Here is a 13,778-nt window from a genome sequence, read left to right as displayed (position 1 = left end):
TAACAAGAGATGTCTCAGGACTTATGTGTATTTAAAATGTTACTTCACTGCTGAGTTTACGAATGGCAAAGTAACTGAGCATTTTCCAAGGGTGAAAGATGCAGTGTATTATGGAGAATGAAACAGAAGATGCTAGTGAAGAGGTAGATAAAACCAACTTTGGAAATGGTTTTTTACCTCAGTAATGATGATACCTTATACTAAAGTGCAAGGTTATGCTGTCCCTTCGTATCTCTGTCTTTCCCTTTTACACTGTGTTGTCAGCAGTAGCGCACAAATACTCTCACACAAGCACTCCAGTGGTGTCAGTGGTGTCCACTTTGAGTGGTGTAGTCCAATGCCTTTGTGTTCCCAAACCCTCTGAAGCACATCTCTAACGTTTTATTGTAACTCCATTATTCTGTAGGTATTATCTTAAAAACAATATGGAGACGGAGACCTTGTGCTCCGATGAGGATGCTCAAGAGCTGCTTAGAGAAAGCCAGATTTCCCTCCTGCAGCTGAGCACCATTGAGGTCGCCACTCAGCTCTCCATGAGAGACTTTGAACTCTTCCGCAATATTGAGCCTACAGAATACATCGATGACCTTTATAAGCTGGACTCCAAGACAGGGAATGCTCACCTGAAACAGTTTGAGGATGTCATCAATCAGGAGACCTTCTGGGTTGCCATGGAAATTCTAGCAGAGCCCAACCAACTCAAGAGGATGAAGATTATTAAGCATTTCATTAAAATTGCCCTCCATTGCCGAGAATGCAAGAACTTCAATTCCATGTTCGCAGTTATAAGGTAAAATGCTTGCATTTGTCAGATCTGGTTTGTGCTGTCAAAGGCAATTCTGATAATCGAACTGGAAAGAAAAGAAATAGGTTTATGCTGAACAGATCACTGATGGCACAGGGTGGTTGGAGGGGAATTGCCAAGCTTTTCAGAAGGCAGACTATACCAAGAGGTGCATTGTCGCTGCCATCTTTCCCTTCCTCCTCCTCAGAAGTTTAGTGTATTGTGGTGCTTGATGTGACTGTCTCTATTTTAACCATTACCTAGCAGGGGAAGAGAAGAGGTGGACAAGAGCAGTGTTTGATTGATAACTTCAGAAACCTGCCTGAGCACTGCTGTCATTTCCATTCTGGCACCCCATTTCCCTTCTTTGCTCAGTCGCTGTTGCCGTGTCAGTGTGCACCGTGTCGTACCTGTGATTATGAGATTACTTTATTTCTTCCCTTCATTGTAAGGACTTCCTCAATCACTCTGGTTTTAGTTACATTTTCCTTTCCAATCTTTCCCGTCATCTGCTCCTATCATTAGATAGGGAAATCTATTTTTATTTCCCTCTCCATTTGCACACTCAGACTTTCTCTTCTGTTTTATACTGGATGCTGCTACTTTAACAGCATGAGTTCAGCATTTCCTTTCTTTGTAGTTATACCCAGCTTTTAAGACAGAAAAATAAAGGTACTATGGTTCATCAGACAAAGATTTGGATTCTTGCTGTATCCCAGCATCTTTGAGAACACCAGTTTTAACTGTTTTCTTCCATGTCGAGCCAGGTTCTTGGATGCTGTTGCCTTCTGTTTAATCATACATTAAATAATGAATGAATCTCCTTAAAGGGCACTGGGCAGCCGTTGGGGCTGGGACTTCTCATTACATGGTGAATATACATATGGATAGTGAATCTAATTTCTATATTCTGCTCCCTATTTCCTCGTTGTTTATTGTGGGTGGAGAAGTGACTCTTCCTGCTTCTCAGTTAACTCTAATCACGCCGTGACTGAAGTGGTCGTTGGTCATAAAAAGAAGTCAGTAAGTTAGGTTTTGTCTTGCCCTGGTTTCCAGAGGAATATGTTTTTGTTAGCATATGCCAGGGGGGTTCTCTTTCTTGCCTTGCCTTGCATATCAATACGGTGCCATATGTTTCATGAAATACAAAGATAACCATCCTAATGTAGCATGTAAAAGAGAGGGGGGCTGCGTGGTGGCATATGCTTGATTTTTCATGTGAGAGGAGGCTTTGTTTGTGGTTTGACAATAACATGGGGAGAAATCTCTATAAAAGAATAAAGTAAATACAAAGTAAGTTTCTGAGGCTTTCAAAACCTTAGAGTAGCAGATTTGTCAATTGTGTGATTCTGGACTTACTGGTGAATGCTAGGAAATGATGCTTTCTAGCTCAGCGACAAGGTGATCATTGCAGAATTTCATGAGCAAACTTGGTGGCAAATCCTAATAGGGAGGATGGATCGGTTTCCTTCATTTTAATTTGCTGTATCACATCCAACTAATTCTGGATGTGTTTTTACTTAATGAGAGAGCACAATGACAAGTTTTAGCATTGCTGCAGCTTCCGATTCTCAGTCTGTTGGTGCTCATTTGCAAATGCTCCAAACGTGGTCCTCTGCAATCCTGCCTCTTTCGCTTGGGATAAGCTGTGCACTGTTCTCGCTTGCCACTGTAGCTGTGTATTCACCTCATTAATTCTCCACCCTTTTGTCTTATCGTGGTACACGTTCTTACAGGAGAGAAGTGGGGCTTAAATTAAACAGGCACCAGCCCTGTGTTATGGAGGGATTGTTTTGGCAGGCTAACTAAAAACTGGTACCTTGTGAATAGGAAGCAGTCGTGGTTTTTACAGTTCTCTTTCTCTTGCTCACAAGAGCGAGCAGCAGAGGTTTATTGTGATCAGCTTGCAGCCTGGCTTTCACCCAGCCTTACAGTTAGCCTTGTGAAAAGCTATTTTTAATCCTTAAAACAAACCCCAAACCCTTTGCTTCCTTTTGAAAGGTAATGATTCCACTAACAGCTAATAATGAAACAAATCTGCCTTCCAGTGGGTTAAATCTAGCACCAGTAGCACGTCTCAGAGGCACCTGGGAGAAGTTACCAAGCAAGTACGAAAAGCACCTCCGAGACCTTCAAGATCTCTTTGATCCATCTCGAAACATGGCAAAATACCGCAACATCCTCAGCAGCCAGAGCATGCAGCCTCCAATTATTCCACTTTTTCCTGTTGTCAAGAAGGATATCACCTTTCTGCATGAAGGTAATGTCAGACAGAAGAGAAATAACAAACTGAGCACTGAATATGCTTTAGCCCTGATTCAACAGATGCTTGAAAGAAGCTGCCACCAGTAGGATGCTTTTGATGCGTCCTTTGTAGGAGTAAAACAAAATAGATCTGTGCATGAATAATGGAAGAGGCTGTTCCTAGACAGAAATTAAAAATTAAAAGTATATTTTTAATATTTTAAAAGCAATGCTTAATCTTCATCAGGTGTCCAAAGGTTTAGGTGGAACAGTAGGTGAGTGCTAACTGGTAGTTACACTACTTCAAGTACATACTCCTCTTACAAGAGCTCGTTGCTGCGGCGTTTCTAGGATTTCGTTCCATGTTGTGGCTTTCAGGCAGCTACAATGATCTAACACCTCCTACTCCTGCTTTCAGTGGTTTCGGTGGCTTTTGTTTAAACATTTCCATTTTGTTCCTTTTACACAAGGTTCTGTTCACAACTGGTTAAGTTTAAGCATTGCCAAATACACCCAGTTCCTGGTTGTGGTGTTTCAGAGCTGTTTGGACTAACTTCAGAATGTGAATGCTGTTGGATGTCAGTTCTATTAGGCAGAAGCTCTTCCCTGTGAGGGTGCTGAGGTGCTGGTACACGGTGCCCAGAGAAGCTGTGGCTGCCCCATCCCTGGCAGTATTCAAGGCCAGGTTGGACACAGGGGCTTGGAGCAAGCTGCTCTAGTGGAAGGTGCCCTTGCCCATGGCAGGGGCTGGGAACTGAATGAACTTTAAAGTCCCTTCCAACACAAACCAGGCTGGGATTCTATATATTATTTAAACATCTATGCCAGTGAATTTGGGCATAATTCACTTACTCCTTTTTCCTCTTGCTAATGCTTGTTACTTTAGAAATAGATTAACAAAACCAATACTAGAGTAGGCCTAATGATCATTTGTGTTTTGCCATTAGGGCAGTTTTGGTGATGGAGGGACAGGGAGCGGATACTGTGAGTGCCTAGAAACACATTGCCTGTTAGAAAGTATTTCTGACTCTTTGTTTTTTTTTCCTTTCTTTCCTTATGTGTGTGATTCCATTCTTTAGGAAATGATTCCAAAGTGGATGGCCTGGTGAACTTTGAGAAGCTCCGAATGATTGCCAAGGAAATTCGCCAAGTTGTCCGAATGACCTCGGCAAACATGGATCCGGCCGTGATGTTCAGACAAAGGTGTGCACTTTGCAGTAGGATTGAAGGTGTCTGGGCTGGGTGGGGACCTGGGGCTGTGTGTGCATCAGTGCCTTTGTGTTTCATGGTGCAACTTCCCATTGACATTTACATCAGAACCACAATCTTGATCAAATTATGGCAATACAGTTGATGCTTCCGAGACCTGCTTTTAATAACCACTGAACCAGTTTGCTGTCTTTAATAACGAAAGAAGAGTAGGTTCTAGGTTTAATGATTCACATTTTTGCTAAATAAAATGTTAATGTTAGTAGAGTTTTGGGAGAGGTATAATATTAGGGGGATATAACATCTGTATATGATAGATACAAAAAGCACCTAAATCAGCCATGTATACGTCTGAAACGCTGCTTCAAAACCCCACTGATAACATATTAAACCCAAACAAAGTATTTTTATTTGTTCTAAGCACAGCTTGCTCCACCTACGTACTGTGTGATATGTTCAGGCTGCAAGCAGTGAAGGGGGTTTGCTTGGTTTATTTTTTCTTGGGGTTTGTTTTTTCTCCTGATGCATAATATCACCAGGCTCCGTGTTGGCAAACTGGGGAATGAAAGCACCACAGCTTCTAATCCGGTGCTCGTGAGCTCCAGTTTATACTCAGTGGAGCTAAATAATGTCCTGCATTTCTTGAAAAGCATCGGGGACTCTCCTCTGTCCATGCAGGTCCTGATGCCTGCACATCTCTGCTAAGGAGTTTCCGTCTTGCACTAATGGGCCAGACAAAAATCCTTCAGGGTGCAGTTGGGGAGAGGAGTTGGTGACAAGGTGATGGGCTCTGCCGAATCACATACCAAAAAATGAACTTTGTACAAGCCCTAACTAAATTCCAGTCGATAGGTCACCTCCGAGTTGTAATCCTCTTGGATTTATGAAGTCAGTTACATCAGCGCAGCGGAAGGAAATATCATATGCAAGGGTATGTGGCATATATAAGAGCATTGAGATTTGGCTCCCTGTGGGCTTCCACAGGTCAGGATTCACAGGTGATGGTGAATCATGTTTGCAAGGCTGACTGTCAGGAAATAAAGGCATTTTGTTTAAAATGGGCCCAGTTGAGTTTTGAGACAAAAATAACAGATCCCTTGTTAATGTTGTTTGAAGATGGATCTGTTTCACAGTGGAGATTCACCTTCATACTGTTGGATTTGAATTAGCAAATTCCTTCTTCAACATAGTTATACAGCTACTTACTGGTCAGTTAGGATTGCTTTTCAGAATCTTTCCCATTCACAGATGAAATCAGTCTATAAATAAATTTCCCTCTTGCCCCATACACTTTCTACAACCTAATGAAGCCTGATCATTAAATGAATTTAATAGTAAATAGTTAGCTTTAGTGTGTTTTTCACAATTACACAACACATTTTAATGACCATCATTTAAAGGATGCACACTGACATAAAATGCTCAGGCATCTAATACCAGAGATAGTGCCAAAGATTAAAAGAAAATAAATCCACATTTTCAACATCATTTATATTCATTTTCATTGCCTCTGGTGTTTGATCTATCAGTTTGTGTTCTGAAGCACCAATAAATGCTTTTGAAGATTAAAAATTAACAAGAAAAGATGTTTGTTAGTGGCAACATGAGACTTGCTGGCGAGTTCATTACCGATTAATATAGAGCATCTACTTTTTCAGCATGTATTTGGTGACTAGCTTGTTTTCCAGCAAGCAGTCAAGGGAAAACAGCATCATAAACTTGAATACTGATGTTTTCTCATTTGCTTACTGCAGTCCTGATGCGAAGAGCAAATTAATTGGAGCACACTTTCTTCACTTTGAATAAGTTGAACCATTTTGGCTCGCTCCATCCAAACTGAATTTGACTTAGAGGAAATACTTAACAAGGAAACTTAATGGGAGCTGGGTTTTTAAATCCAAAGGTTAAACTTGAAACAGAAAACTGATAGATGTTCTTCCATGTTGAAGTGTTTGTGCAAGTCCTGCCCTTGCATTCCATTCCAACATCGTGTTCTTGTTTGAGAACAATTTTGCCGTATAGAAACTCTTTCTTTTCTGTTCTTTCCTGTCTGCATCTTTCTTCCTGACTCTCAACTGTTTTATTTTTTTCCTGTGCTTTTCTGTTCAAATACATGCTTCAATGTATATGGCTCTTGCTTACAGGAAGAAGAGGTGGAGAAGTTTGGGGTAAGTGTAGAGATGAATGCAACTAAGATAAATAAAGATTATGCAACTCTTAACATACTGCATCCTCCTCCTTAGTGCATGCATCTGAAATACAGCATGCATTTTATTAACCCTGCAATACATGTATTTTGGAAACCAGGAATAAGAGGTTACAGTCAACGTTATACTGCAGCTATAAGAATTCTGAGTTGCTTTTATGTATTGGATAAGTTATTTGAGTTTTGGCTTTATGCATATAAAAACCCCTGCTGTGCAGTTATATTGGTAGGCAATCTATTTTGGGAAATAAATAACTTGCTTTTTTAACATGTAACTGAATGGTTTGAGCCGTTTTAGATTTTAAACTATGAGGACGTTATGAATTGTGATAATGATATGGTGATTTCCCCCCTGAAGTTTGAGTTCAAGCTTCAAAGCATTTATTTTTAGTGTATATATAAACTGTATCTGACATTTCATACACCAAAATCCTCCTTGACTTCCCTGGGAGTCTTGATTGTGAAAGGATTGAATAATGAAATGACTACAGATGAGAGTGCTGAGAGATGAAATTCCTGACAGACACACGGCAGTGATTTTAGGAAGACATGTAGCCATATTTTAGGTGTTCTTATGTGTCTTTTTGACCATAAAACTGTTACCTGTGTACCTGAGCCTATGTGCCTTTGCACTTTGAAATTGTACTTCTGCTTATACTGGGGCATCTGTTTTAAAGCCAGCTGTGTGTTAGTATGTTGACATTGTGCCTACAGGACGGAGTCAGGGATGCTCCTGGTGCTTTGCCCTCCCTGCCATCACTTTGCCACTCTCAGGGAAGCCCGGTGTGGCAGTTCAGTTTGTTATCTATGAGTATTCAGGCGCTTGTGTGCAGAGAACAGATTTACCCCTCCAGCATTGATGGGGACAGTGCCAGAACTTGTGCTAGAGGAACCCAGGTTTGGGTGCAGGTCCCTGATGTGAAATCATTTGGGTGGTCGGTAAGCACCCACTCATGGTGTACAGCGCCTGGGGGGAATGCCTTAGACCCAACTGGAGTCGTTTCTAGCCCTTGGGATTACTGGGAACACAAGGGAATAAGGGAAAAATCATTTCTAAAAGAAATTGGATTAAATTGCCTTAAAAAGGCAAGTCCAGACTTAAAAGAAAAGCAGTGTGTATGTAAGCAATCAAATATTTATACCATTAAAAATAAACATGATGTAGTATATTGTTTCATCATATAATAGTTATTAGCTCTGTAGGAGGTAGGAGTGCCCCTTGGTTTGAATAGGTGTGAACAGTCCCTCATGCCTTTTGCTGCTCTTTGCCTGTAATAGAATTTTTCTGTAATTAAGCTATAAATTTCTGCCAGTTTTAGGTTTATGTTTGCTCTTGGATTGATTGATCATCTTTGAAAGTATTCCAGGATTGATTTAGTTCTCATCTTTGGGAATCCTGCAGTCAGCTGTTTCCCACCATCTCTTATTTTTAAGCCCACTGTGCTTGATTCCATAGACTTCCTCTAACAACATGTTTCATTCTGACTCTCTTGGTTATTGTGCTGGAGATGGTTTATTCTGCCACTCGTGATTCTCTGAATACATCCGGGATCTTGGTAAACAGAGAATTTACCCTTTTAAAATGAAGTTACTCCTCCAAAGGTTTAGAAAAGCCCCGCAAACAGCCAACATTGAACAACTTTGACCCTTCCCATTAGAATTTACAGTAACACACATTGTGATCTCCAGTGACTAAAAAATTCATTGGACTGGTGTGGCCAAAGGACTTTGACAGTTGAAGTGGAGGTGATGGGTATGTTTGAAGTATACCAAGATCAGTTGTTTGGTCACTGCTTCGGTGTGAATAGGAGTGACTGTCAGGGAGAGTGATGGATGCTGACAGTTTGGGGATTATTTCTTTTTGCTTCAGTTGCTGATAGAATTGGCAGCTCACAAGTAGGAGTACTGGGAGCATCATTTCAATAGATGCAAGTCGGAACATACCTGTATTATCACTGTCTTCCTGACCTTTGCTAGGATACATTTTATTAATGAGCTGCTCTTCTGCAAATGTTCTTACTGAGCTGGAGAAGGAAGTTAAGTGTTTAATAAAATGTACTTGGCACAATTAACACATTTTCCCTCTTATTTAAACACTGTCAGAAACTCAGTTTCCTAAGAGGATTACAGGAGTCACTCGTGTACTCAGATAATTGCCAGAGGTTTCTCTTGTAAGCTGATGCATACAGTGGGTACCAAGTTCCTTAAACCAACACAGTTATCAGGTTTGTCCACTCTTCCCATCTGCAGTTGACATAGGTGGGTCTTGCCAGGCAAGAGTTACATGGGTCCTGTATGCAGCATTGTGCCTCATTCTTCCTAGTCCCACACTCTCTTTCTAGACTCAAATTGCTGCTCTCCGTTTCGTAGAGTATTTTAAGACAAGTGTTGTTTTAATGCTGTTCATCTTTTTAACTCATTTGCATCAGCATGCACTAGCCCTAACTGAAGATTATTGGCATTAATCTGCTTTGGTGTGTGCTACTGTAGCTCTTGGCTGCTGTTGAGAACTGAAAGTTGACTGCTTTGCTCCTGTCTCTTGTAGGTCTCTGAGCCAGGGCAGCACAAACTCGAACATGTTGGATGTACAGGGAGGTGCTCACAAAAAACGGGCCCGGCGCAGCTCGCTTCTGAATGCCAAGAAGCTGTATGAGGATGCCCAGATGGCCAGGAAGGTGAAGCAGTACCTGTCCAACCTGAACGTGGAGACAGACGAGGAAAAGATCCAGATCTTGTCACTTCAGTGTGAGCCTGCGTATAGCACATGTAAGTACAGTGATCTGGAACGGTGGCTGCCCCATCCCCGGCACTGTTCAAGGCTGGGGCTTGGAGCAAGCTGCTCTAGTGGAAGGTGTCCTTGCCCATGACAGGGGTTCGAGCTGGATGAGCTTTAAGGTCCCTTCCAACCCAAAACCTTCTGTGAGTCTGTGATCTATGAGATACATAAGAAAATACTTGTTCCTTCCTTAGAAATACTCACTTAAGATCTTTCTCTTCTCCCTCCCAAGAAAAAGCCCTCTCAGAAGTGCTTGTTTGTCAATTCATGTGCTGACAGTTTCAACGAGCCAGCATTTGTCTTCAGGTCTTGGTTGAAGTCAGAAAACTTCAGCGATGTTTTGTATTTTGACCTTTAGTTCTTAAACTGTGTGTCTTCGCGTCAGGCTGGAAGGAAATTCAATAGTACATTAGCTCTGTTCTTGCCCTGTTGTCCTTGTAGAGAATTAGGAAGGATAAAAGTAACGTTTACCGTCTGAACAGCAAGAAAATGAAAAGAGACAAAATCAATATAGAAACTGCAACGGGTTACAACTTAGAATAAATGAAGATTGTTGAGAAGGAGAAGTTGGGTCAATATTGACTGATGGGATTGACATGACTTGACAGTCAAAAACTGAGGGCTACAGCAGGAGTTTCCATAACTCAAACTTGTGTGCAACTGCCTAAGTAAAGAAACTGTTACTGACCTGCTGGCTTACGCAGTTCAGTGCATTCACATTTAGAAGTGAGGAATGGTAATCTCATTTCATTTTGATCCATAGAAATTTTCACTTACTTGAAAGGTCGCTTTGTTTCACAATAGAAGAGTAGAAACCTTGCTAATCAGGATAATGTTTCATGCTTGTCTGCTGCCCAAGTGTAGCATTTTAGGGCTTTTTTTGGTCCTCCAACACCATTTTGTCTCTGACGTGAGAAGTTAAAAGCATGAATAGGAGACGGCATTTTGAAGATAAAATTTTAAGTCCTTTCCATTATTCACTGTTAGGAATGCAAATCCTTATTATTCCCTCAGGTGTCTTCCTATGCAATTGGTTTTTAACATTTCCTTTTAAGTAGCACTGATGTAGGAATGGTGGAAATGGCCATATTTGAACTGTTAAATTCTGTGTAGTCACACTGGCTGTATGCCTGAAGTCACCAGAAATCACAGGTTTCCTCTGGACTGGAAGATGCACAGCCTCATCCCTTGGCAGTGGATGTGCTTGTGCTGCGTTCATGCCATAGCCCAGAATGTTTCTGCTCAGAGGTAACACCATTGTGGGTTTTATGCTTTACGCCCCCACTGACACAATAAATTAAAGCATGTCAGGGTGAACTCCTGGTAGATGACCTATGTGCAAACAGAACTGTGGCCATACTATGCCCAGGAGACAAACATAAGTGTGACGAGGTTGGTTTTCAACTGTGCTAAATAAATCATTGAAAACCTTGTTTGCACAGTGCTAACCATGGAGATCTGGAAGTGAAACCAGGGAATAAATACTGAGTGTTCTACCTCGTGCAGTTAAGTAAATCAAGTCCTTTTTTGTCTTCACCTTCCAAAAAGGAAAACGGAGGTTAAGCAAATATACAAATAAATGCATGTTATTGAAGTGCCTGTCTTTAAAACCTGGGAAAACCAAACCAAACCCCAACAGATTGGGTTTGTGCTGATGGGGCTTTTTGCACATCTCCAGAAGAGAACTCCCCAGTCTCTTATCTCAGCAGTAAGATTCTCCCAGCCTTGCTTGCAGAAGGAGCGAGCAGCGGTAATGCTGCAATCCAGACTTTTCCAAGGGAATTTAAGGAGAATTCAGTTGGTCTTACCTTCAGAGTTTGTGATTAAAGTAGAAACTGCATCAGTGCCGTGCTGTAAATCAATTGTGCCACCTAGTGAAAGCTTTGATGCCAGTTGCAAAGCAACCATTCCTTCTCCCTTCAGTGGCATGATGTAAGCTTGAAGGAGATGCTGTGAGGCTTTTGCATCTTAGGTACAAACATCTTAAATATGGACCTACAGTAGAAATAAATCATACTTTGGGGGGGTTGATAAAGTGTCTCTATGACACTTCAAAGAGTTTAGGTTTTTTTAATGCCATTTCATGCAGCAGCCTCTTAAGTGTAACAAGACCATAGAATGATTTGAGATCTCAGAATGACTGAGATGGTGAAATAGGTAAATAAGTGTGTTTGGAATAGAAATGGTTTCAGTTCTATCTTCTTTATACCGTGGTTGCTTTCTCTGGATGGTTGTACTCGGAGTGACTGTATTAATCCTGCAATTCAAAGTGCAAGGTACTTACATGCAATTTCTCTATAACACAGTGACAAAGAATTTAAGTGAGAGAAGAGGAGGGAAATCCTCTGAAATGTCTCCAGTACCCATGAGGTCAATTGGCCAAACCGCTAAAGCCCATCAGCATCAACAGAACAGGATGAGTCAAGTTCTTCAGGTTCCAACTGTGAATTTATACCCCAGTAGGAAGAAGGGACTGACAAAGGAACACGTCACATTCAGTGAGTATCTTCAGTTCACCTGTCTGGATAGGCTCAGTAACTAAAGGAAGGGGGCTGTCTTAACACTTGTGTCTTGAACAGGTCAGATGTACCATGTTAAGTTTGATACTGTGTGTTTCTGCATTCTGAAGGGATCTTGCACAGCCAAAGTAGAACAACATCGCTTGTTTGCTTTCGTGACAAAATGAAGTATAATTTATTCAGTTGAAATTATTGAAACAAATTGCAGAGATTTAATGTTTTAACCTCTGGAACACCATTTTAACAACTTTCTTGTCCAGTGGAGCAACATGTATTATTAGTTGATGCTCCTATTTAATTCGTTAATGCTCCTAGTGAGCATCAGGTTTTTTTCTGTCCCTGAATTTGCTAGTTGCAAAGCAGTATTATGTGTTAAAATACTTCTGACCTGTTTGCATAACTATTGTATTATTTGAAAGCTACAACTGTGGGTTATGTAAACAGTTGCAGTCAGTAAGTGATATGAAAAGATTCTATGATACACTGAGCATCAGTATCCGTTAAAACAGCTTCAGGAAGCAATCTGTTGCAGCACACAGAAGAATAGTATGCACCAATGATTCTGTTGTTTTCGTAGGCACAGGTTCCCCACAGAAGTCATTAAGCTTGTCTGAGGAAGTAAGTAGTAAGAAACAAACAGATGACACAATGTCCATGGCATCTTCTTTGCACTCCAGCCCTCCTGCTTCTCCTCAGGGCTCTCCACGCAAAGGTACGTGTGCTGGGTGAATGTTCTCTGTGAGTGTCAGCATCAATCTCAGGAGCTCTTGCTTGTGTTGCACTAAAACCAGGGTGGGCCATGGCAGGAGTATTTATTGCTAATGATATGTAAGAGAAGTAAATAGTAGTTTAGGATATTCTTCATATTAGAAGATTTAGAATAATCTTGACTATTTGTAGTCAAGATTAGAATCACGTCTTTCTATGAATAGAAATAGGTTTTCATTGTGTTTGTATGTTTTGGCCTTAAAGTTACCCAGTATTTAAAAAGAGGAAAAGTTGTCTTAGAAATGGCTTAAGTGCTTCTGACAGAACTCCCAGTAGTTCTTCAGTTCCAGCGTTATCAGCTCAGATTTAGGTGGCCACTTACATGAATGGAATTCATAGACCTGGGCATTTCTTGAAGACAACTGTTGCACAGAAACAGAGGCTGCTGAGACACCATATGGTTTTGCTTTAGGTACCTGGAATATCAGATGGGTAGGTGGAACTGGAGAGAAAATGGTTTCATAGCTCTCCAGAAGAGATGGTTTTCTGCAAAAGTAGTGCATCCCTCTAATCCTTGAGTTGTTACTCATACTTCTTGTTCTTGTGCACAGGGCTTTGTATACATCCCTGTTTATCATGATGCCCTGAGAACCCCTTTATTTTTGATGTCTTCGTCTTAAAAGACCTGCATCACTTCATCATTAGCAACCTTGGATGGGAATTCAGTTGAAATCTGTTAACACCACTTTGTAGTCAGCCCGTGTGGTCGGTGCTGAACGGTGTAAGGCATTTCTCCCTCTCTTCTGTGCTGCTTTGCCTCACTGGCAGCCCAAAGCCACAGGATTGGCATGGCACGGCATGGTGGCTTACTGCACCTTCTCACCCTTTTCAGTGGGAGATCATGCTGCTCTGTCCACTTCTGCCTTCACAAGATACTGTTTCCTTTAGGAGAATGCCACTTATTTTACTTAAGCACAGCGTATGTATAAAAAGCTTAATTACTTGGGCTGCCAAATCTCAGTTCCACTGAGATTTTTGAGCATTGCTTATGGATATGTTACTTTTGTTAACTTTCATCTGGGTCTTTGAAAATAATGTTTTGTTTCTTTGGGATTATTTCATTAATTCAACTTGCTTTCAGTGTATTTTTAGCACTGATGTAATTTGAGGTGATCCGTACCCTGTTGTATGTGTAGTGCTAACACCTCATTGAACTAAAATTAGGTGCTTCACAGACAGCTGAAAGACACAATTTAGGCACAAACACATTCCACTTAATCTTATATTTCCTTTTCTTTTGATCTATACCCAAGTGATATGCAAATAGGATTG

At 41.0% G+C, this 13,778-nt stretch overlaps 1 protein-coding gene across 8 annotated transcripts in view; it reads left to right on the top strand.

Moving 5' to 3' along the window:
- Positions 1-13,778, top strand: part of RAPGEF6 (Rap guanine nucleotide exchange factor 6) — a 113,770-nt gene that overhangs the window by 87,626 nt on the left and 12,366 nt on the right. For 6 of the 8 annotated variants that reach the window (XM_061457075.1, XM_061457072.1, XM_061457067.1 and 3 more), the window contains 7 exons: positions 407-790; positions 2,833-3,044; positions 4,108-4,231; positions 6,382-6,405; positions 8,989-9,209; positions 11,526-11,717; positions 12,316-12,450. In XM_061457075.1, the coding sequence (XP_061313059.1) occupies positions 407-790; positions 2,833-3,044; positions 4,108-4,231; positions 6,382-6,405; positions 8,989-9,209; positions 11,526-11,717; positions 12,316-12,450 (1,292 nt within the window). The remainder of the gene's footprint in view (positions 1-406; positions 791-2,832; positions 3,045-4,107; positions 4,232-6,381; positions 6,406-8,988; positions 9,210-11,525; positions 11,718-12,315; positions 12,451-13,778) is intronic. The other 2 variants (XM_061457070.1, XM_061457069.1) reach the window with 1 other exon arrangement.

The sequence above is a fragment of the Pezoporus flaviventris genome, unplaced genomic scaffold (assembly GCF_033815535.1).
Source record: "Pezoporus flaviventris isolate CSIRO_AGI_PZ_B2104156 unplaced genomic scaffold, CSIRO_AGI_Pfla_v1 ptg000023l, whole genome shotgun sequence".
Classification (NCBI taxonomy): Eukaryota; Metazoa; Chordata; class Aves; order Psittaciformes; family Psittacidae; genus Pezoporus; species Pezoporus flaviventris.
The sequence above is the reverse complement of the archived record's forward strand: the minus strand, read 5'-3'. Positions and strand labels throughout refer to the sequence as shown.